A 24,928-nucleotide genomic window follows, 5' to 3' on the forward strand; every position below is an offset into this window, starting at 1 on the left:
TACATATATATATTTCAGAATAATTTGCTATTAAATTTTCAAAATACTTTTGTATTCTATGCAACAATTCCCAGATGTATAAATATCTATCAGAATGCTGTTTTTTAAAAAAGAAATGTTACAGCAATTTATATTTTATGAAGTTTGAAGTGTGCAAAATTAAAAACAAAAATAAGCCATGATGCCACATCCAAAAAGGCTGCCAGAGTAATCCTGCCTATCAGTCCCAATAGGTTTTTCCCCATTCTTCTCACAAGCTGGTCTAAATTTCTGCCGAAGTTTAAGGAACTTTTATCAAAGGCATGAATTTATCAAATATATGACTACTAGGATAATATTCTAGAGATTATTCATTGCAGCCTAAATATCTCAATTTATTTTTTCCCCTTTTTGCTTTAGTTAAGTGGGGGGATTTAAATGTTGACACTAAAGCTTTATTATTACACATGAAGGCATCTGCAGAGTCTTTAAATAATGAGTTGAATTGGGAATCCCCCTGAATCCAGGCTTTTTCTTAAATGTTCAGCCATCAATTTCGGCCAAGAGTGTTGTTGCCCAGCTGTGATGCATCTGCTTCTGCTGTGGTCAGACTTCAGCATTAACACACTGGTCTTAATTAGTAGGGATGTGCAAACCATTTGGAAGTATGATTCTCACTGCATGCCTACTTTAAGCTCCTGCTCTTAGTGCTCAGAAAATAGTTTTACTGTAAACATTTCCAAAGCTGGAAGTTGCTAGACTTCAATTGTAATTCTAGCACAAGTGTCTTCAGTGAAGAAGAGTTTGAAAGGCCTTGCACTGAACTTTTCACAGATGCAGCTTTATGAAAGCTTCACATATTGGTGAAAAAACTAATACTGGTTCTCATTTTTCAAATACAAAAAGCCATTCTTCTTTCCTAACAGTTTATAATCTGATTATTGAAAATAACATTTGTTATTACACAAGGTTATCTGGATTATAAAATATATAACTGGGGTCTCTTTAAGGATGGTTCTCTATAAGTGTATATGGGAGAAAATCTCCTCCTGCGTTATTACAAAAATTGAGATCCCACTTTCTTTCCCATTTTCTCCAATTTAAGGAATTAAGACACATTTCATCAGTGAACTCTTTTGAATTTTTTTAAACTAATAAAAGTCCAAGATCATTTTGTCTTTTTGAACTGTTCAAGGTTTATTTTGCTTTGAGTATAATGCTATATTGCATGTTTAAATATTTTAAGTGTTATTTTTATTCTGTTTAACATTTTTACATTGTTGTTAACTAGCTTGATCCAATTAACTTAACCCTATTAGGATGCAAGACAAAATATAAACATAAATATAAATCAGATGTGTAATGTTAAATTAGGTTTCAACAGCGAGAATGTTAGGAAACTGTAGAATATTAGTTTTAATAATAAACTTGAAGCAGCTTTTGATTTTTTTTAGTTTAGTGGCCCTTGCTACTTGAAAATTTAATAATATTATAGTGAAAACCTGATGCAAAAAATTGCCACTAAAACATTTGTGCCACTTTAGAGTTGTTACTTGAATTTAGAAAAGAATATTTCAAAATACTTATTATTTAATAAAATCTGTTACAAGTAAAACTTCTAGAAACCTGTTTACATTTATATAATTGTGCACTGGAAGAGTCTGTGAGCAAATTAGTGTTAGGGATACATCTATATTTTTAAGTAGAAAAATGTTAAATTAGAAAGTATTAGCAACCAAGCTGAATATTGTAACTAAGCCTGGACAAATATAAAAGCTTTTAAACTTTATACTGTAAACTCCTTGAGACGCTATGCATTTAAGTTTTTAAAATTGCCACCTAAAATGATGGTGCTTTAGAAGTAATAATATACAAATGTCCTCAAATGAGTTATAAAGCATAATCATGGTTTCTGAAATGCCAGAATTGTAGCAAATAAAGAGTTAACATTTATTGTGGAAAAGAAAGAGGTAACAAATAAGGTATCTTAATTAGAAGTATTGTGATAGAAAAACATTTTTCTTCTTAAGTGGCATTCCCCAGAACTCTGCAACGTTTTGTGGCAAACTGAGAGATATCTGGTGTATAGTGGGTAGCCTGTAGGTTTTCCGCAGGGGTTACTACAGAGAATTGACAGAGGGTAGCTTGGCAAATGTTCAGAAACTCACATTAACTTGGTTAAGCTCCACATGGGACCTTATATTCAGTGGAATTCTTCTGACCTGCCTCTCTGCATGCCAAGCTAATCAGCAAACACCTAATGAGCCTGCTGTAAAGAAGCAGACCCTTTCTTAAGTTCATTTTTATACATTCTCAGAGGGGGAGGGGGAGAAAAGACTTCAGGAGGACTGATGATGCTGCAAAGACCACAATAATGATAATTAACTTGCTGAATTTAGAAGATTATGCTGTTAATTAGTTGCAAAATAAAGATAAGTAATAGAGTAGCAGATGGTAAGATAACACCCAGGAGAAGGAAGGTTATTACTCTGATGAGGCTTTGTGGCAGATATGAAATATGGAACTGACTTTTTCATAAATTGTTTTCACAATAATACTGTTTCTGTGAACTCATGATGGAGTGATCTAGTGCAACAAATTCAGGAAGATGTAATAGGGATTAATTTTCAATGATAGAGGCATTTTTTTGCAAACACCTTTATTGTTTACTATTAAATAGCAGTTACTATTTCAGATGTACTGCGAATGTATTTTATTTGTTTGTGCAGTTGGTAATTTTCTATAGCCGCCCATCCCAACCAGTGACACTGGGCGATGTACATCATAAACACATAATAAAACAATAGAGAATAAATATATATATGGTTGCCAAATAAAATTATTACTATTGAGGTTAAGATAGCCAAGAAGCGGGATCTTTAACACATTTGCGGTCCAAACCTTAGTAGATCTTCACAGCTTTACAAAAGGCTAGTAGAGTTGGGGTCATCCTGATTTCTGAAGATAGAATGTTCCAGAGGGCAGGGGCTAAGGCAGAGACAGCATGTCTCCTAATCTCCACCAGTCAACTTTCCTTGGCTGATAGGACCCATAAATGTCCTATTAGCCATACTGAGTTAGATGGGTAGAAACAGCTAGAAGAAGATAGTCCCAAAGGTAATTTGGTTGTGAAGGGCTTTAAAAGTGACAACCAGCACCTTGAATTGTATCCGGAAATACTCTAGCCACCAATACAGCTCACATAGTATTGATATTACGTGTCAAACATCTGACAAGGCCAGTTTTCACTTTGATGCTTTCAAATATTTTCCAAAGGCACTCCCCCTATATAGAGCACATTACAGGAATCCAGTCAAAAGGTCACAAGGTCATGAATGAATTTGCAACATCTCCCAGTTTAGGAATGTGTTCAGCGGGCATTGTCATGCCCCTGTTGCAGACTGACTCTAAGGGAGAGGAGGAACAGTCCACAGGGAGTGGAAGTGTGGCTCCGGAGGTTGTGGAGGAGGCTGGGGAAGGGCAGAGGCCGGCTGAGCAGTCAGAGGAGGATCCAGGCCCATCCCCTCTCCATCCTAGAGCATGCAGGGTGGAGAGGATAAGGGAGAGATGTGGTCTCTTCAGGAAGAGAGGGCCTTGATCCTCTTCATGGGCTGCAGGTGTGACAACTGAATAAGAGTTTGGACCTACGTACTGGCAAACGCTGGAAACAAAGCGTATAAATATCTCTAGTTTATAGTTCCTCTCTGAGTTTGGCGTCCTTCCCAGTGTGTGTTATCTGTGGACATCCTCTAGCCCTTATCTTGCCTGGTTTGTGTTGCTTTTTTCCTTCTTTGTGTAACTCTTTGTGTGCGAGTTCTTTTTGTCTTCCGTCAAAGATATTTGGAACTTGGAAGCAAAGTGAAGGAATAAAAGGGGCTTCACCTGTTTTCTGTGACTGTGTTTGTTTTGTATCCCACCCTGGGTCATCACAGGCACACAACCCAGAGGTGTGTGCAAAAACCGTCCTAGCCACAGCTGCTACTTGCTCTTCTAGCAGAAGCTATAAGTCCATTTTGAGTGAATATCTTGTACTTTAGCATGTTTGATTTTGCTCTGCCAATATATTACTATATCTCTAGTGCAGTGTAATGATGGAAACCTCTGTTAAGTTTAATAAATTTAGTAAGAGGTCTCGAGTAAGCCTGTTGCGCTGTAACATAATTTGTAATATGATTATGGGTACGTGTATATTGTCTTAAGGTTAATATACCAATGGCAGAATGGTTGGTAGGCTGTTTATGGATTGTATGCAGTGCTGAGTGAAAAGAATTCTGCTTGTATGCGAGGGCTTTTTCATCAAAGTCTCTGATCTTAGAAAAGCCTGTTTGGGGAATTCAGTGATCTCATGAAATTCTCTGAAATGTGGCAGCAAGTTATAATAGAATTGGATAAAAATGTGGGTAAACATAACTTTACATTTTTTTCAAATTACTGATTATGCCTTTTGTTGCAGGGCATCCTTCATCATTGAGTAAATGGAGTGTGTATGGGTTTTTGTCTCCCTCTCTTTAGAGATTAAAAGCTGCACTGACGCATTCTCAGGTAACAAATGGAGATACTGCTAAGGGACAAACAAGTGGACTAGTTCGAACTCAGTCAGAGGAAGCCCGACCACAATCACTACAACAGCCCGCCACATCTACTACTGAAACACCGGTAGGAAACTTAGCTTCTGACGGAGTATTAACATCAAAAAAATTATTAACAATTCTTTTATGCTATGTGTCTTAAACCAGGGGTCGCCAACCTTTGGACCTCAGGGACCACCAAACTCATAATTTTAAATCCCAGGGACCACTATCCACTTCTGTGGGCGTAGCCTAATTTGTGGGTGTGGCTTGGTGATTATGTGACTGGTTAGGCATGGCTTGTATGTAAATATAAATATTTATATAAATATTGAATTTTTAATAAAAAAGAGCAACTTTTACCCAAAATCAGGCAAAGCAAGCAGGCATATTGAGTTGCTCACAGAATCATTCAGTGATCTATCTATCTGCCATCGGCTAGCTCAGTCTGTCACATAAAATTTGCTTGCCGTGAGTTTGCAATGAATAATAAAACCTTCAGTCCTAAGAGAGGTTCGGCTGTGCTTAAAAGCAGAGCCAAAGATCTAAAGACTAGCTAGAAAGCAAGAAATCCAACCATTTCCTGCTTTCTAGCTAATTTAAATCTCTGGGCACAGCAGAACAGCTGATGGTAAAGGGGAAAAAAAAGGAAAAATAGCAATTTAGCAGGCAAGTTTGCTGGGTAAGGAGTGAGTGGGTGGGAAGGGTTCCCGTGGGCCATGTGGGCGGTGCAGCCTTGTGTTTCTTCACAGCCTGGATTAATTGCTTTGGAGGGGTGCTCTGGGTGTGACATTTCTCTGCGGCCCACCAAAATTTTCTTGCGGACCACCAGTGGGCCGTGGCCCACCGGTTGTTGACCACTGTCTGAAACATATGGAGAGGAGATGAATTCATCTTGGTATATAATTAGATAAAAAAAGAGGACAGATGCTCGTATATGTCAACTAAATTACAAGCAAGTAAGATAGCTGAATATGTTTATTGTACTTGTGGAGAAATGAAGATGGACTTAGTGATTTAATTTAAATTTACCTGCTTTTCATTGCATTTATCACAGTTGTAAGTGCAACATTGTTGCATTTATTATTGTTAAACATTTATTATTGCACCTCTGTTCGTCTTTTGACTGTATTGTTTAAATTATTAAAAGGGACTAACTGTTTTAAATTTATTATTGTCTTGGGGCGAAGAGGATAATGAATGAAAATGAATTCCACTGTGACTTTGTGTAACTATATTAGGTTGGAAAATAGTTTTATATATTAGACAATAATTGTCTTCTCGCTTTGGGTAGACAACTTTTAAATTTTCTGTGGGTTCATTACTTTCACACATTGTCCAATATCTTAAGTGTTTTAGGCATGCTCATTCTTAAGTGTCAGTTAAGTGACATGACATTCAAATAACAGAATGACTAATGACAATCCTAGAATCCTTTACAAAATAAATGTTAAAATTTATAGTGGCTATATCAAAAAGTATGCAGCACTTGCCCTAACAAACTGTGATAATCTGGTACCTCTAGGCCTCTCCTGCTCAGCCTGCACCACAAACGCCAAATACAGGAGGCCGGCGAAGAAGAGCAGCAAATGAAGATCCCGATGAAAAAAGACGGAAATTCTTAGAGCGGAACAGAGCAGCTGCTTCGAGGTGCAGACAAAAAAGAAAAGTTTGGGTCCAGTCTTTGGAGAAAAAAGCAGAAGACCTCAGCTCACTAAATGGTCAATTACAGGTATTTTGATTTTTTGACTTGCAAGTTTTACGTTTTCTTATTGAGAAGTTTAGTCAAATCAAAAATTGTATTTTTTTTTAAAACAATAAACATAAAATTTTAGAAATGGGCTACTCTGTTGCTTATCTATCTTAGTGATCTGAACTAGCGTGATCTCAGTGGATCTATTCTGGTGTATTAAGCATAGTAAAATCCAGCCTAATCGTTACATATTTTATTTCAGTACAACTTGAAATAGTAGCAATGAATACTAAACTAAAACCCCTGACTAATAAAAATTATATGTCCTGAATCTAATAAAAGATTCAGCACTTGTTCAGTAACAACCTCAATTAGTGACTATTTCCAAATATGGTAATAAAAAAAATTTTTTTAGACTAATGTGCACACTCACAACCAAATTTATATGCCTGACAAAAACACGTGCTGGAATGATAATGCTGGTGTAGGTGTACAAGAAGTTTATTTGAATAAGACAGAAGCAATCAGTAATCTTCACAGCCTCTCTCTCTCTGTCACATGTTCGCTTAGTGACCATTTTGGTTAATGACCTGATTGTTGGAACGGAACTGAGTTGATAAGAAAGGAGTAGATGTAAAGTAGCTGAGCATGATTTTACAGAGACAGAAGAAAATATGAGCAATAGGTGTCTTGCTTAGTTTGGATAACCATTGCCAACTTCCTTTTTTCTGTAACAAAGGCAGGTAGAAGAGGACAAGATGGAAAATGGCAGTTACAGTCTTTTTCTACACATTTTGATTGCTAGGCTCATAAAAGGTGATCCCATCTGCTTTGTTCAGAAGATTATTATTCTAGTTCTCATTAATTGATAAATTAGGCTATAATAAGTTGACTTATACTTCTAGTATAGATTTTTATTTTTTATTTTTTTATGGTGTTTTACACTGTGAGACTTTAAACTGTAATAGTTTTCACAAGGTACCAGAAGAAAATATTTCTTGAAATATCCATTCAATATAATTTTTTGGAGTTGGTCTGTTTGGGCATTATGAAAATGATATTATCAGTTGGACTACTGGAAAAAGTTTGTCAGACCTTTTTAAACCAATCATCCATCTTGAGAAATTTCTGAATATTAATGCACAATAATAACAGTAGTATAACAGCAACAATAACCATGGTTAAGAACACTCTTGTTCAAGCAACTTGTACAGATAGTCCTCAACTTCCAACCACAATTGAGCCCAAAATTTCCATTGCTAAGCAAGTGAGCTTTGTCCCATTTTATGACCTTTCTTGCCACACTTAAGTGAATCATTGCTGTTAAGTTTAGTAACACAGTTGTTAAATAAATCTGGTCGCAAAAAGGGATCACAATCCTGGGACACTGCAACCATCATAAATACATGCCAATTACCAAATGTCCAAATTTTGATCATAATTTTGATCAGAATCCATAGGGATTCTGCAGCGGTCATAAATATGAAAAACAGTCATAAGTCAGGGTTTTTTCATGCTGTTGTAACTTCAAATGGTCGCTAAGAAAAGTTGAGGACTATCTGTATTTTTAAAAAAAACATAATAGCATGCTGAACTTATAGAGGGATGCTAGCAAGATAGCTCTTTTGAATTCTGCTGTATAGTGCAGTATTGGTGCGGTGTTGGGGGTTTTCGGTCCAATGTGTGGAGTGTGAAGGATGTGCGTTTGTGTTTATTTTCATGGTCATGATGTGCACTGAAGATGGTGTTTGATTTCGTTGTACGAGATGCAATGACAATAAAGTAAACTAAACTAGTTTGCCCAACAAATATAATTAGTGGAGAGTATCATCTAGCAATACAATAGACCTAGAATAACTTCAGATACCAGGATCTTACTAAATTTTCAAATTTTAGGAAAGCTCAAAACTCTTAAAGTATTACAAAATTTTGTATACATATAATCTTGTTGAGCCTCAGTAACATTGGTCAAAATTCATGAGTTTATTGTTTCATGGTTCTTTTAGCAATTAAATAAATACACCTGTGAGATGGTAATATATAGATTTATGGTAAAAACAGTCTTTTTCACTTTTACCCAGAAAGCTATCTAAGACAATTTGGAGGTGAATAATATATCTCAATAGGCCACACCTATCTAGAATAGAATAGAATAGAATAGAATAGAATTGAATTGAATTGAATTGAATTGAATTGAATTGAATTCTTTATTGGCCAAGTGTGATTGGACCCAGAAGGAATTAATCTTGGAGCAAATACTCTCAGTATACATAAAAGAAAAGATACATTAGTCAAGAGTAAAGAATCATAAGGTACAACACTTAATGATAGTCATAGGATACAATAAGCAATCAAATCATACTAGGAAACAGTCAATATAGATCGTAAGGATACAAGTGACAAAGTTACACTCATACAGTCACACAAGTGGGAGGGGATGGGTGATAAGTAATGATGTGACCTAATAGAGGTTTCTGCTCATGTTAACAATTTTTCCTACTTAGAACTGTAGTTAGGTGAAACTATTTTTTCACATTCTCAGGAATTACCTTCATATTAATAGATGTATAAAAGAAATACATAATTTGCATTCTGCTATCAGCAAAACTGGTATAGTCAAAAAATTAAATGTCAACGAAATAATTAAACCATGCTTTATACAGAAACGTTAATCCTGGATTTCTGTAATTCTTTACTTGACAAGTTTGCAGAGCTGATCAGGATGAGCAATGATGATCTGCAATTACTTACATTCAGTATCAAATATAATAAATTCAGTCTTCCACAGTATGCTGACTCTGAAATAATGCAAAGGTTCAGTACTTTTTTTTTACTTTGCCAATTCTACAGAATAAACAGATTCAGAAATATAATTAAAAGCCTGTAATTGGAAAATACAAATACTATGTACATAGATTTTTTATTGTTTTGAAAGCTAAAAGATGTCAACTGTAATATTAATGTCAACTTTGAAATGGATTGGGCCTGTTGCAGAGTTTTTCTGCATTTCTCATCTTGACACATTTTGGTGGGAGGAGTGAGCCTGGAATGTCAGACCAGACATTAACATTAGCCAGAGCTGGTTTGTTTTTCACCATGCCGAAATGATGTACTCAATAAAGCAGTTCTTTGAGAAAGCTAAAAGTCTCAGAGTGCTGAATTGGTTGGGTTCATTACTCGGAACCTTGACAATTACCGTATTTTTTGCTCAATAAGACACATTGGACCATAAGACACACCTAGGTTTAGAGGAAGAAAACAAGCAAAAAAATTTGGAGCAGCAGTGTAGTGAGGGCAGGAGGGGAGCCTGAGAGGACCACGGATAGATACCTCCTCATGTGCCAGCTCTGCCTATTGACTCCCGCACTGCGGAAAAGAAACAGAAGAGGCGGGCAATGACAAAGACAGAAGAAGTGGGGTTCAGCACTGTAAGAGGACTCCGCCACCACGGCCTGGCTACTATTCACCAAAGGACCGCAAAGGACTTTGGGGGAGGGGGGAGGGGTTTCTTACGGAGCGAAAAATACGGTAATTTGATTAATTATTTTGGGTTCTATTTAAAATAAGAAATACTGGTCCAAACATAAAACAATGGGACTGGGACATCAGAAAATTACATACTTTTGGAAATGAAATGTTTAAAATATCAAATAGATACTTTGATTAAAGGGTATTAAGATTCTGGCTTACTTGGATTGCAAACACACAGTATATAATTATTTCTGTCTTTGAGGCTGAGACCTCCAGCACTGCATTCATAAGCATACAAATAAAGTCATACCTTGGTACTCGACTGCTTTTAAATTCGTTGAATTTGATACTCAACATATTTTGAGAAGAAAATTTTATCCTGGTACTTTTCATATGTTTGGTACTTAATATGTAAGCTAAAACTTGTCATTGTCAGTTGCCTCATGACTCTCTACCCTTTCCAGCCAAAACAAAGGGTAATGCTTTAGTCAAACGGTAACTCTCGCCCTTTGCACATCCCCTTGCAGTTTTATCTTAGTTTCTATTGTTATTTTGTGCATTTTTGCACTTATTTCTCATCAGCACAGGTAAAGTGAAGTTTTTATTTTATTTAATCTAAGTATTTGTTCATTTTTAGGTTTATTTCTCACATAATGAAATACAACCCTATCATTTTACATATTGTCTTAAAATGTGCATTGCCTTTGGTTTGGAAATGCATTAAATTTATTTACATTATTCCTTATGAGAAAAATTGGAACTTGTTGTTTTAGTTCTTGTCACGCCTCCCGGAACCAATTAACAATGAGTACTTAGTACTACTATATTGATGAACACCTCTCTTGCCCTTTGAAAATATCAACCATATAGTCTATCCAAACACATATTTAGAAGCAAAAGTAAGAAGATATTGGTTAACTGCACTCTCCAGTTCTGTTTAAAGTTGTTATTAATATCTGCCACACGCACACAGTTGCTACATGAAAACAACAATTTACTCAAGGCTGAGTAGATAAACAGCTTACAAATCAGTGCATAATCTCTCAAGAAAGACAATTGTCCTGAATAGTTTTGCTTCCAGCAAGCAGAAGAAAAGTCAAAATGTAGGCCAAAGTTCAGAAAACCAGGTTTGTCATCCAGTCCAAAGGTCAAAGTTTCAGGTTTGTTTTACACAATTCACAGAACTGACAAACCAGAGCAGTAGATCAGATGGATACTTCCAACAGAGAAACTTGTTTCAGTGTCGCTTTTTAATTGAGGCTGAAACTAACTATCTTTAATTAGGATTGTTCTTGCTTGGCAAGGCATCTCATTGAGTATTTTTCCTCTGCTTTCCACTCTACTCACCAGTCCAAGGGCCTGGGGAATCTATCTCATCAATTGACTGCTTCAGACGTTCTGATAGGGCCTGTCTGTGATCCGCCTCAGGTGATTCCTGGCTTAATGTCTCCTGAGGCTGACATTCCAATGATTCAGCTGTAGCAGTTTCTTCAGAGACAAGAATCCTGGATCATTACAGCCACTATGAAAAATAGTAACTAAATTAATGGGAAGAGTATTTTTTAACAAATCTCAATCGCTTTTGTTTTGCTTCCAGGCTCAGATGAACAGCCAGGTTAATTTGGTTAAGGTTTATTCTGCAAAAAAAAATAAAAAATGAATAAGCAGATAAGGCAATTTGAGGTGAAATCACCTGATGACCATATGTGGTGTGGCAGCTGGTTTAGTGTACCACAGTAATCTGCTTGTGCCCATGGCACTCAAAATTGCAAATTCACTCAACATCATTTAAAGCTGAAAAATGCTGCCCTTGTGTTGATTATATAATATGTGCTCACTGCTATTAATATTTTCGAAAGGGGCGGAAAAAAGCCCTACAGGGACCCTCAGCCTCAGGTGTGACTCCTGTTTTTCCTTACTGCCTAGCTGATTGATATATTCAAATAGCTATTTAACAAGGGAGAAACCGCTGACAAAACTACTTTTTGCTACCTTCAACAATTAAGTTGCAGTAAGGAGCCAACTGTTTTCCTGCCTCTTTTCTTCATTTAATGTATATTCTTGAATCTATCACACTTACCATTAGCCTGCCAACTGGCTATTTACATAACTAAGAGCAAGAAAAGGGGTGGGGGGGTAGGGGGAGATTCTGCCATTTCCCAGGCAGCAGGTAGAGATTATTCTGCATGAGAATCTTTTAGTAGAGGACATTCTGGAGTCCAAGACATTTTCTTGGAATATACTCAGGCCATGTAGGATATTTGACTGGCTAAATCCCCCCCACTCCTGGTACAATTCATAACATTTAGAATATTCAGTTCAGTTCTGTAGCAGTTGCAGTGGAGGAAAGATTACAATCCTAATTCTTCCTATTGCATTTAAAAGCTGTCCTATGAATTCAGGCAACACTGACAAGACTATACATTTTGGGGTTTATTATCTAGGTATTTTAGGTGTTGGCTCTGAAAAGTTTGTTGAAATAGTATATTCGTTTTAAATGATTTAATTTGCCCTTTGGGACAAATTATTCCCAAAGTGGCTTATAATAACTAAAATAATTATGTATAATTTAAATGTAAAAATACAAATATCAGTTATTTCAGGAATAGTTGACAATGATACCTGGATTTAAATTAATTTGTTCAACTCGACATACCGCAAGGGTACATATCCTGAAGCCCTAAAGCTTCCTAAAAGTTCTCATCAAATTATAGTTTCTAATTTCTAGAAGGAGATAATTATTAAATGCATACAGAGAAATGATTTTGGTTATATTTAATTTAGTTCTTAATTATAGGTGAAACTCGAAAAATTAGAATATCATGCAAAAGTTCATTTATTTCAGTAATGCAACTTAAAAGGTGAACCTAATATATGAGATAGACACATTACATGCAAAGCAAGATAGTTCAAGCCATGATGTGGCATAATTGAGATGATTATGGCTTACAGCTCATGAAAACCCCAAATCCACAATCTCAGAAAATTAGAATATTGTGAAAAGGTTCAATATTCTAGGCTCAAAGTGTCCCACTCTAATCAGCTAAGTAAGCCATAACACCTGCAAAGGGTTCCCGGGCCTTTAAATGGTCTCTCAGTCTGGTTCAGTAGGAATCACAATCATGGGACCTGACAGTTGTGCAGAAAACCATCATTGACACCCTCCATAAGGAGGGAAAGCCTCAAAAGGTAATTGCAAAAGAAGTTGGGTGTTCTCAAAGTGCTGTATCAAACCACATTATAGAAAGTTATGTGGAAGGGAAAAGTGTGGAAGAAAAAGGTGCACAAGCAGCAGGGATGACTGCAGCCTGGAAAGGATTGTCAGGAAAAAGCCATTCAAACATGTTGGGGACTTTCTCAAGGAGTGGACTGAGGCTGGAGTCAGTGCATCAAGAGCCACCACACACAGACGGATCCTGGATATGGGCTTCAAATGTCGTATTCCTCTTGTCAAGCCGCTCCTGAACAACAAGCAACGTCAGAAGCGTCTTACCTGGGCTAAAGAACAACAGAACTGGTCTGTTGCTCAGTGGTCCAAAGTCCTCTTTTCTGATGAGAGCAACTTTTGCATCTCATTTGGAAACCAAGGACCCAGAGTCTGGAGGAAGAATGGAGAAGCACACACTGCAAGATGCTTGAAGTCCAGTGTGAAGTTTCCACAGTCTGTGTTGATTTGGGGAGCCATGTCATCTGCTGGTGTTGGTCCACTGTGCTTCATTAAGTCCAGGGTCAACGCAACCGTCTACCAGGAGATTTTGGAGCACTTCATGCTTCCTTCCACAGACGAGCTTTATGGATGCTGACTTCATTTTCCAGCAGGACTTGGCACATGCCCACACTGCCAAAAGCACCAAAACCTGGTTCAATGACCATGGGATTACTGTGCTTGATTGGCCAGCAAACTCGCCTGACCTGAACCCCATAGAGAATCTATGGGGCATTGCCAAGAGAAAGATGAGAGACATGAGACCAAACAATGCAGAAGAGCTGAAGGCCACTATTGATGCATCCTGGTCTTCCATAACACCTCAGCAGTGCCACAGGCTGATAGCTTCCATGCCACGCCGCATTGAGGCAGTAATTGCTGCAAAGGGGGCCCAAACCAAGTGCTGAGTACATATGCACGCTTATACTTTTCAGAGGTCCGATATTGTTCTATGTACAATCCTTGTTTTATTGATTGCATGTAATATTCTAATTTTCTGAGATTGTGGGTTTGGGGTTTTCATGAGCTGTAAGCCATCATCATCACAATTATGACAAATCACGGCTTGAACTATCTTGCTTTGCATGTAATGAGTCTATCTCATATTAGTTTCACCTTTTAAGTTGCATTACTGAAATAAATGAACTTTTGCACGATATTCTAATTTTTCGAGTTTCACCTGTATACAGAAATTAAATTAAAACTCTGCTTTTGTCCTAGCCTTACTATCTCTTGCAATACTGAAGTAAAACCTTGGGTCCAGAAATGTTCTGGAAATCTGTGCATTAATTTTTTACTTAAAACTAGAACAAAAAAAAGCCAGCTATGTATAACTTATAAAGGCTGAGATATATATTGATATCTATTGATAGATAAATAACCTGATCACAAAGTCATAATTAGGTCTACCTCAGGTCTGGACTGCAAAAATCCAGACAATCACCATTGGTAGCAAATATTGCATGCTGAAAGTGTGTTTAGTACATAAAACAAAGACATTGCAGCTTGAAAGCACATGCAAATCAAAACCTACAACTTTTTAGTTGTTTGGAGTTTCAGCTGAGACAAAATCCAGAAGGATATAATATGGTCAATGGTAGTATTGTTCTCCTTTCTCTCTTCCTCCATGGCAATTGTACTTGCCTTCCTACCAAATTCAGCACCTTTCTTCTCTTACTCCCCTGACACGTTTACATTTACATCGCCTGCTCATCTTGTCATCTTCTCGGTACCTTTCTTCTTTCTTCCCCATAGTTCGTCACATTTGAATTCAGCCAGCCTGCCCATTCCTCTCCAATCTTCACAACATATTTGTTTCCACTACCTCCCTTAGCTGACACCACATGTGCTGCCACTGAAGGCCTTATTTTGTTTTCCTTGCTGTTCCTATTCCAGAACAGGTCCTGCCTGAAATGTGTTTCAGGTTCATGCTCAGATAAAATATGTGCGTTTTGATATGAGTTGCCAGTGATTTACACTATATTGTCTAGGCAGAGAATGTTTTGCACATCCTTACTTTGCTGCCGTCTAGGAGTCATTTGAACTTTGCAGCCTGGATCTGTAACTTTAGTTGGACACAGTTAAAAATTTGAGTAATATGGAGTAGGAATATAGTATTCTTTAATAGAGTTTCAGATTATTTTAAATTAAATGGGGAAATGTATTCTGAATATAACCTTCTGGTCTACCATTTAGATATTGTTGGTGGGGGGCAGTAGTTACATATATATCCTCTGGTTGTATGTACCAGTAGTTATATGTACCAGTAGTTACATATATATCCTCTGGTTGTGTCACTTCACTGAATATACTTATTAATTCAGGCGATTATATGTAGGCTCATAAGGCAGTATGTGGATTGTAAATCCTAACTTACATAAATTAGCACAAATATGGCATGGGTGCATGTGGCATGGGTGCAAATAATAGTGATAACCTAGTCACAATCGTTTCTATTTTACTGTCTTACTAACAAGTTATGTGCAAGCTTCAATTAATGATGAACAGCGGACATCAATATGGGGTTCATCAGATGATGATCATGAAATATTACAACTTGAAATTAAGAGGAATATGAACTAATAAATAAAAATTGTGCCTCTCTGAAATCTGAGAGAAAATTGATGCAAATAATGTTTTTCAGGCTTGTGGAATGAAGTTCATTAAGAGATGTAGGGAAGTGATAGGATCTGTTTAATTATGAATAAAAGTATCTGGGTTCTGGATTCCTATTAAGATAGGAATCATAACTCAGTAATATATTATACTCCAGTGGATGCTATGACAACATTGAAAAATCATCAAGCTTCAAGTTGTAGGATTTGTAATTGGAGAAATCTTAAAATATGATGTGATTTATTTATGAAAGGTTCAATAAAAGTGTGTGTGTGGTGTGCATGAAGACTTCATCTGTAACCTTGTTGGTTTAGAAAGTGAATGCATTTTGATATGCAGACAATGCCATTTTGTTTAAGAAATTGAATGATTTGCACTGAATATTAGACTTTATTTTGCCAAAAGGAGCATGGAGAGATGGCATTTTCTCATGCCAAAACAAAACAGAGTTATCAGTTATAATTTATATATAAATGACAAACACTAGAGCAATTAGTGCAGCTTCTAGCTTGATAAAATATTTATTAAAATAGATGGGAAAATTTTAAGAGATAAACATTGTGGTAGAAAGGTAGTGGATAGCATATGGTCTGCTACAAGGAATGCTTATTCCTACTTTGTTATGTGAAATGAGAGTGGGCATATCAAGGAGAAGCATAAGTAAACTAAATGTAATGGGATTGTATACTACACAGTACTACTGTGTAACACTACACAGCAAATATGTGAAGAAAGGGGAAGAACAGGAAAGCCATACTGTACTTGAATGCAGGTGATGAAATCTTCAAAAAGATAAGAAGTGAGGATTTTAAATAACAAAAGGCAATGTGCAAGATATTGTACAGTCATAGAGATTAGAGGAAATAGATAAAATGAAGAAAAAAGATAATTAGCAAATATGAATAATACTATGAGGGAAGAAAGAATTCCCACTGTGATTTGTTTGTTTATTATGTATTAAATTTATTTACAGCCCATCTCACTTCGAAGTGACTGGGTGGCTTTGTGTAACAAAGGGATGGAAATGAAGTTATCTGGCCACAAACTTCAGTTATTTGTTCAATTTACCGTATATACTCGAGTATAAGTCGACCCGAATATAAGCCGAGGCACCTAATTTTACACAAAAAAACTGGGAAAACTTATTGACTCGAGTATAAGCCGAGGGTGGGAAATGCAGCAGCTACTGGTAAATTTCAAAAATAAAAATAATTAATTTGGGAAACGATCTCACTATCATGAAAGGTTTAATTGATTCACTAACCCAAAAGAAGAAGATGATGATGACAGCGGGAGGCAGGAGTCACTCTCTTCCCCTCCCTCGGAGGCCCCCTGAGTCAGGAGTCACTACCGCCGGCGCGGCCCCAGTCCCGCCGCCTCGGGAAGGGAAAGGCAAAGCGCTTTTGCCTTTCCCTTCCCGGCTTGGGGCTGTTGGGAGTCGCTGCCGCCGGAGGCCGCGACTCCACACCATTTTTTTTCAGAGGGGAATCTGACTCGAGTATAAGCCGAGGGGGATTTTTTAAGCACAAAAAATGGGCTGAAAAACTAGGCTTATACTCGAGTATATACAGTATATCCTGCTTTTAATAAATACTAACTTTTTTGGTATTAATATATACCGGACGTGTGTGCTGGTGTGTCTTTTATTTGCCTTTTCGGGACCTTGTAAACCTCAGACTGAAATGCACATAATTTAATACAGCTAAAATACAGCTTTTTTTTTTAAATTTAGAATGAAGTCACCCTGCTGAGAAATGAAGTGGCACAGCTAAAACAGCTTCTTCTGGCTCATAAAGATTGTCCTGTTACCGCCATGCAGAAGAAATCTAGCTATCATAGTGAGTAATATTCCATTCCTTCATAGCTCTAAGGTTGTGCCAGTGAAATACCAAGAAGCACCAAAGAAAACATTAATACTGAAAAATGATGCTGAAATGTTTTACATGGTTTTGGCAAAATATGTTCAGGAACACGGTAATTCATAGAATTCTTTTTAAAAAAAATATTTTCATAAATCCTCTTGATAATGTTATAAATTTATATTGAATATCTGTTTGATGAATTGAATATTAATTTTTATCCAAAAGAGCAATGTATCATATTGTTGAAGGAAAAAAATAAATATTAATATTTATGGATAAAACAATGTAAGGGTAAAATGTAAGAAACTAAATTGTTGGCTTTCTGATTCTTTCAGCACTTCAAAGGTTAATTGTGTATATCTTATTTGGGGATATAATAAAAAGTCCAGAAACCAGTCACTGCAGTAGAATAAATGGCCAATTTTGTCCATTGTACACAAATTTATAACAAATAACTGAGCTGGGAATGCATTAGGCAACATTCATAATATATAACCCACAGCTTTCGTTTTTATGATTTAGTGATATTTCAGGGTATTTGTAAATGTGAAGATTGTTTCTGCCATATGTAGCCACTTCATTTTAATTTGCCAGTGTCAGTAATTTAGGAGAATAAAAGAACATTTTGTATTGCATGTGAACAGTTCCTCAGGTGCTTGCGATAAAACTTAATGTCCACCATCTTTACTTGTAGCCATTGTAAGCAATTTTATCAGAATGGGCAATATTTTTTAATTTAAAAGATTCTGGAGATTTAGCAACTCTCTGACTGTAAATATTTAGCACATTGGTTTTGTCAGTTTTGAGGTTATAAATCTCAGTCCTTTTGATCCCCAGTCATTTTGACAAGACAGAAAGTGGCATCTTGGAGCAAATTGAAACCATACCAAAATATATTTTGAATTTATATTAACAATGATTGTTCCAGGGATGATACTATTATAGCTCCCATCTGACAAAGCAATATTATTTCATATATTTAGGCTGCTATAGGACAGCTTCCTGTATGCCTAGTTTGCTGAATGAGCTTAGGTGTCTTGAATATTAATGTAAAAATAACTTTTCCCCCTCTGGCATATTTAACTATCTCAGAGACATTAGTATATGCTATTTTTACTCTGTATGGAAGTCAGCAGTTAAAATAGCATTAAAATAGCATTATCACTCAAAAGAAATAGTTAGACTATAACCAGAATATACAAATGCAAATACAAGTAAAAATTTGGTGTATGCCATTAAAATATATATCCATATCAAAGTGGCCAAATTATAATTTAAAAATTGAACACAAGCTACACAATTAACTGAAGTCTTGAAGAACCCAAAAGATACCATGGCAGGAACATCACAAAATGTTGCTACCTAATTCTTCCCTATATCTTATGCAATAAAATGTCCCAAGAATCTGTTCTAGGGTTTGAAGAGACTTCTGTATTGGACAGAAATATGGGAGTCAGTGAAAATAAACTTTCTCCTCTTACTAGCAGAAGGCATCAACATTTGCTCCCAAGAATGAAATTGCACAATAGAAATCTACGTTATGTGATTAATACTTACAATTTTTCAGTGTTTTTCAAATGCTGCTTAGTTCTTTGGTCATTTTAAAAAGTATGTGTTCAATGTCTTTAAATGATACAAAGAAACCAAAAATAAAAAAGGTGTAGTCCATTGAGCTGCTCTATCTTAAATACTTACAAATGTTCCAATAAAAATCTTTTTCCTGTGTTCTGAATTTGAAATTAATATTTATTTTTTAAAATAAATTTTATTAAGTTTCCAAATTTTAAAAACAAAAAATAAAACTTTATACATTGTTATCAACATCAAGACATCTTTTGCATCTTCTCACATTTTTCAGTATATGTATTTATTTATTCCTTTACCATTACATCTTACTCTTACTATAAATCAATATCTTTTATCCTTACATCTCAATCTTCTCCATGGTATATTTACATATTCCCTCATTCTTTTCCTAATTGCCATTTTCTTTTTATTTCTAAACCACTCATACCAGGCATACCAGGCCCTGTAATAAATTGAATCTTCTCTGTCTTTTATTTTCATTGTTAGCCTGTCCATCTCTGTACAATCTATTATTAGTTTTATAACCATGCCTTCCGGTGGAACCCTTTTTTCCTTCCAGAGTTGTGTGTAATTAATATTTAAACTATATTAGTTATACATACTTTTGTAGTCAAATATCTCTGTTAATTACTTTTGGCAATTGGCCAAATATATATTTCTATAAAATTAGCATAACCAGCTTGTTTATTTCATCTGGTAAATTGGGTCCAGTTCTCCAACATGGAACCTGGCATAAAGTGGAAACTTTTCTGCAAAATCCATATCTGTTTATTAGCTGTGTAAGGACTTGTAAACTCCAGATCCAAAAACTTACTAATAAGTTTCAGATTTAAATCTTTATATGTGTGTGTGTGTGTGTGTGTGTGTGTGTGTGTGTATGTATATATGTATATATATATGTGTGTGTGTGTGTGTATTCTGTATACAGTCATATTTCCATTCACAACATATAATTCTATGTATTACCAGGCAAAATAGAAAAATGTGTAAAGCTGTATATTCATTCCAAAATATTATATATAGTTGTTGAGAACCAGAGATGTGCTTTTGAATTCACTACCTTCATCATAGTATTGGTAATGTAAACCTAATTTGATTCTGAACAAAAAGGCAAATGTTTTAGAAATAGCAGGTAAATAATATACAGTATTTACTGTATAAGTTACTTGGTAAATCTAAAATTAGTTGGAGTGAATTGTGCCTAAGGTTAATCAAATAATAAAACTTACAAATGCTTGATTAGGCAAATAACTATAGTTTTTATTGCTACAATAGAACAAAAGAGATAGGCTAATGTAGTCGGGTTTTTTAAAATAAAGACACACAATTGCTAAATAGAACTTTGTTACAGGTACGATGATTAACATTTTTGAAACAGGCAATGAAATTTAGAGTTGAGTGGAAACTTGCTCACAAACTGCAGTTTTGTCTTCTCTCTGGTACAAGCCACCTCACCTACTTCAAAGTATTCTTCATTCTCTGGGACAGATTTTTAGAGGGAGGAAAGAAATGGCCTTACTCCCCAGTGCATTGATGGAAGCAGTTCTACCAACAACAAAGCTGTGTTGGATGCTACTGGCTAGACATTCTCCAAGTCATTATTTGAATTTGACAGAGCTGTATTAGCTCCCTAGCTTCCCTAGTTTCCTATGCCAGTTGTTTCCTTCATTGGAGGATTTCACGACTTGAAAGGAAGTAGAGAAGAAAAAGGCAAAAGATATTAACTGGTTATTTTTGATTATCAAAATAAAACATTTCTTCACAATATATATGACTAGCAGCTAAAGCAGTTTAATAGAACAGGAGCTTGCTCTTTTGTATGACTGGCTAAATATTAAACTGGGGGGGGGGGGGCAGTTTTGATTAGCCTGTTTCACAGCAAGATGCATAGGTGTGATTGTCCCATTAAGGCCCTTCATGTAAATACCTAACTCCCCTTTTGATTTCCAGTTATTATAAGAGCAGGAGTCCGAGGAGTGAAGCAAAGCATAATGAAACCATTCAGCTGCTTTTCTCAAAAAAGAAGGGACCACATCATTTCGTGACATTGCTTTAAAAGTTCTTGAGGATCTGCGCTGCCTGTTAAAACTTTTTAAAACTTTGTGTCAGAATTTTCAACCTGTAGTTCTTTGGATATAACACGATGGTTGGTGCGTGTTTCATGAACAAGGAATAGAAATGCTGTTCTTCTCTTTTCAGCAACAGATAAAGATGACAGTTCCGAAGACATTTCCGTGCCAAGTAGTCCTCACACCGAAGCTATTCAGCATAGTTCCGTCAGCACTTCTAATGGAGTGAGCTCCACCTCCAAGGCAGAAGCAGTGGCTACGTCAGTTCTCAGCCAGATGCCTGACCAGAGTACAGAGCCAGTGCTGTCACAGATTGTCATGGCTCCTCCGTCCCAATCACAGCCTTCAGGAAGTTGATCAGAAACTTACTTTGTTTTTAGATATTCCTTAGCAGCTTCAAAGGGAAACCAAGGAAATAGCCTTCATCTAGAAAACATCTGTAGCTTAATAATTACTCATCTGTAAAATATAAACTTGAATTTGGCTTTGGAAGTTGGCAAACAGGAATTGCACAGCCGGTTTTAGTCTCTTTGTAGTCACTTTGGTTCCTAACTAGGATGGTTTGTTATTTTCAGTGCTTGTCATGTAAAAGTGTTGGTACAGCTGAAATGTACTCCTCTTTCATTTGATGGTATTCCAAAAATAATAATTAAGAACAGTCGCTAAATACTCATCCCAAAACTGTGATCATAATCTTATAATATTTTATACCAAAGTTCTACATAGATTCCTTTGTAAAGTCGACAAGATCATAAAGCACTAGGCAAGGGAGGAAAAGACCAGAACGGTAAATTTGCTTTTAGTCTTTTTGCCTTTGTATTGTTTTGCACATTATGAGAAGAAAACATTGGGAGAATATGTTTGATTATATTGTGTAGCATTATTTTTTTTTGGCTTTTTAACTTTGGATGTTTTTTTAAAAGAATTTTGTTCAACAGGGCCAGTACGGTATATGATATACAGTACTTTTATGCACATACATAATCTTGATCAGGGTCATTTTAGCTAGATTTTCTTTTTAATTGATACCAGTTTAGCTAACACTTCCATTTTAAAATCAGGACTTTCATTTCTGACATGGAAATAAATTCTGCAGCTGTCCGTTTACAAAAATCAAAAAAGACAATGGACAGGTGTTAACAGGGTTAAAAAATGGAACTGTTTTTCAAAATCAGCATAACTTGATACTTTGTGGGGTTTTGACTCTTAAAATGAGAAGCGTTTGCGCATTCTAGTATGGTATGTGTGCCAGAAAACTTAAATTCTCTCCTCAAACAACTCAAGATTTCTTTTTCTTTCTTTTTTTGGTTATTGTCTTGTGGTTGCAAGGTAACTTAACTTTATTCTTGTGTAAGCACTGTCATGTTTTAGTAGAGAAATTTTGATACCTGAATGCGGGGAAATTAATGATTTACCATACCTTGGAAACAATTACAGTATGTGTGTGTGTGTGGATGGGTGGGTGCAGTATGCATTTGTGAGTGTGCATGTAGATACATGAGTGAGAAAGAGAATGATTCAGTACTTTATGCCGGCATTCTGTGCTTGAATGTTTAAAGATGCCTTCAATGTGATGCTGGCTTGAATAGGTGTTTGCAATTTTGAATTGTAATTTACTGTGTGAACTTGGATAATTAACATTCCATGATGTAGTTTCTGATGAGATGATGTAGGTACAGTTCATCTCATTATCCAATCATCTGTAGAATATGGAGGGTTTTTTTTTAATGTGCCATTATCTATTTTAATTCTGAATTTACATTAAAAACAACAGCAGTATACTATTTTATTAAACTGTAAAATTTCAAAATATAGGTCTGTGCATTCACATCAGTAAAACTTTGTAAAACAATGAAGTAAATTACACAATGCAATATCTGGCAGTAAAAAAAAAAAAAACAGGAGAAACCCATTATGTATATAACAAGCATTTATTGCATTTATTGTGGATTGTGTGACTTGTTTCTTCTATGCTTTGTTTTAACCTGGGGTGCCATCAATCTATGAAGTCACAATTTTAAGTGGTGGCAATGACAGAAAACAATTTTATGGTGTACAACCAAACTTGAACAGAAACTGGATGCAGTGATTTAAATTATGTATATATCATTTCAGTGCTTTTAAGTCTGAAAATAAGAATTTAAATATTTTGTGTATTAAAACTACAAGGAGCAGGTTTTTGCATAGTTAGCAAAGAAATACTCTAATTGCCTTTGCTTTATCAGGTTGTTTTAAAAGAACTGTAATACTGAAAGCAAACTTACAGAATTTAAAACACAGAACAAAAATGAGAGTCTCCATGAGCGAATACAAACCCTGAAAGAAACCTCCACAGAAGATTGCTTTGATCTAATTCTAGCCATGCCGAGGTGGGGATGTGCCCCCAGTTGAAAGCAGTGCATCATTGATAGATGGCATTTATGTTCTTGTGAACACCTGATGTACGCACCTGCTTTGTGCTCCCTCCAATTTAGGCACAATGTAAAAAGCAAGGGATCTGGACTCATATCCCTATCTGAATTGGAGTGATTACTCTCTCATTGTGAATTCCATGAACTGGGTAAGAACAATTTGGTTGTGTTTGCTCTGCTAAATATGATGGGCTGTGTTGTACTCTACTATCTTCATTTCTGTCCTGAAGCAGCTCACTGAATTAAATGGTGATGCCTCAGTAAAAATGCCTGGAGCAATATAAGCCAATCTTATTTTAAAACCTTATTTAATGTAACACGGTGTTTTTAGTAACAAAAGTGTTGCTGTTGTAAATCTAAGTACGTGTGAGGAGATATGTAAAATGATTTTAATGGAGGGGTTAGTGAAAATCCTATCTATGTTCAACAAAACAGTTGTACAACCATAGATTCCGTTTTAAACTGTATGTCACTATTTCTGTACTTTGCATTTGCGTTCCTTGAATTTGACATGTTTCACAAACTGTACCGTTTTCTTCACTGTGCAGTTTGCATGAGTAAATCATCAAGAGAATAAAATTTATCTTTACATTGTATCTGCTGTCTTGCATTTACGATATGAGATTTCCTTACCAAGTCCTGCTGTTTCTCTACAACATGGCATAATGCCAGAGAATAGGATTCCTTTCCTGTGTAATTTTGACTGAAGCCATCCCGCTGTTAACCTACCTTCCGAGGTCAGTAACACGAGGAACCAAATTGCGGGGGGCCATATGCTGGCTCTGTAAACCGTTTAGAGCGGGCTGTAAAGCATTGTGAAGTGACATATAAATCTAAGTGCTATTCCTATTGCTCTAACGCCACTGAAAAAACTGACTCATGGCCATATTTCACACTTCAGTCTGTTGCAGCATCTCCCTGGTCACATGATTAAAATTTAGGCGCTTAACAACCAACTTGTATTTATGACAGTTGCAGTATCCCGAGGTCATGTGATCACCTTTTGCAACCTGACAAACCAAGTCAATGAGGAAACCAGATTCCCTTAACAACCATGTAGGTTGTTCTAACTTAACAACTGCAGTTATTGACTTAACAACAGAACAGTCATAAAACGAAGCAAAACTCACATAGCATGTCTTGCTTAGCAACATAATTGTTTCACTCAATTGTGGTCGTAAATTGAGGACTACCTGTATCTTATATAGATGTGTATAGACTAGGATTAATGTAAAAGACCATTGCCCTTGGAATGTAGAACACTGGAAGGCAATTCAGTTATGCAACAAGTACAATATTTTGCCCATCATTTTACATTTCAAAGTTTTTCTTTTTTTTTATGGATACTTTGAAGAAAATATATAAACAAATATGAAAAAGGACAAAAAAGAATATTAGATATAAAAATCGTTTCCAGTTTGAGTTGAAATCTCTATCAATATCAAGGTTTCAGTGCTTATCAATTTA

The 24,928-nt window shown here is 35.9% G+C and overlaps 1 protein-coding gene across 6 annotated transcripts in view; it reads left to right on the plus strand.

Annotated features, from left to right (window-relative positions):
* Window positions 1-24,057, plus strand: part of ATF2 (activating transcription factor 2) — a 48,546-nt gene extending 24,489 nt beyond the window's left edge. For 5 of the 6 annotated variants that reach the window (XM_026677675.2, XM_087949686.1, XM_026677676.2 and 2 more), the window contains 4 exons: window positions 4,492-4,635; window positions 6,073-6,279; window positions 17,265-17,370; window positions 21,181-24,057. In XM_026677675.2, the coding sequence (XP_026533460.1) occupies window positions 4,492-4,635; window positions 6,073-6,279; window positions 17,265-17,370; window positions 21,181-21,407 (684 nt within the window). In that variant the 3' untranslated portion in view covers window positions 21,408-24,057. Of the gene's footprint in view, window positions 1-4,491; window positions 4,636-6,072; window positions 6,280-17,264; window positions 17,379-21,180 lie in introns of those variants that run through there. The other variant, XM_087949689.1, reaches the window with a different exon arrangement.
* The last annotated feature ends 871 nt before the right edge of the window (window positions 24,058-24,928 follow it).

This window comes from Notechis scutatus, chromosome 1 (assembly GCF_049901735.1).
Source record: "Notechis scutatus isolate UNSWTSFEM ecotype Mainland chromosome 1, rNotScu1.2, whole genome shotgun sequence".
In the NCBI taxonomy this organism is placed as follows: Eukaryota; Metazoa; Chordata; class Lepidosauria; order Squamata; family Elapidae; genus Notechis; species Notechis scutatus.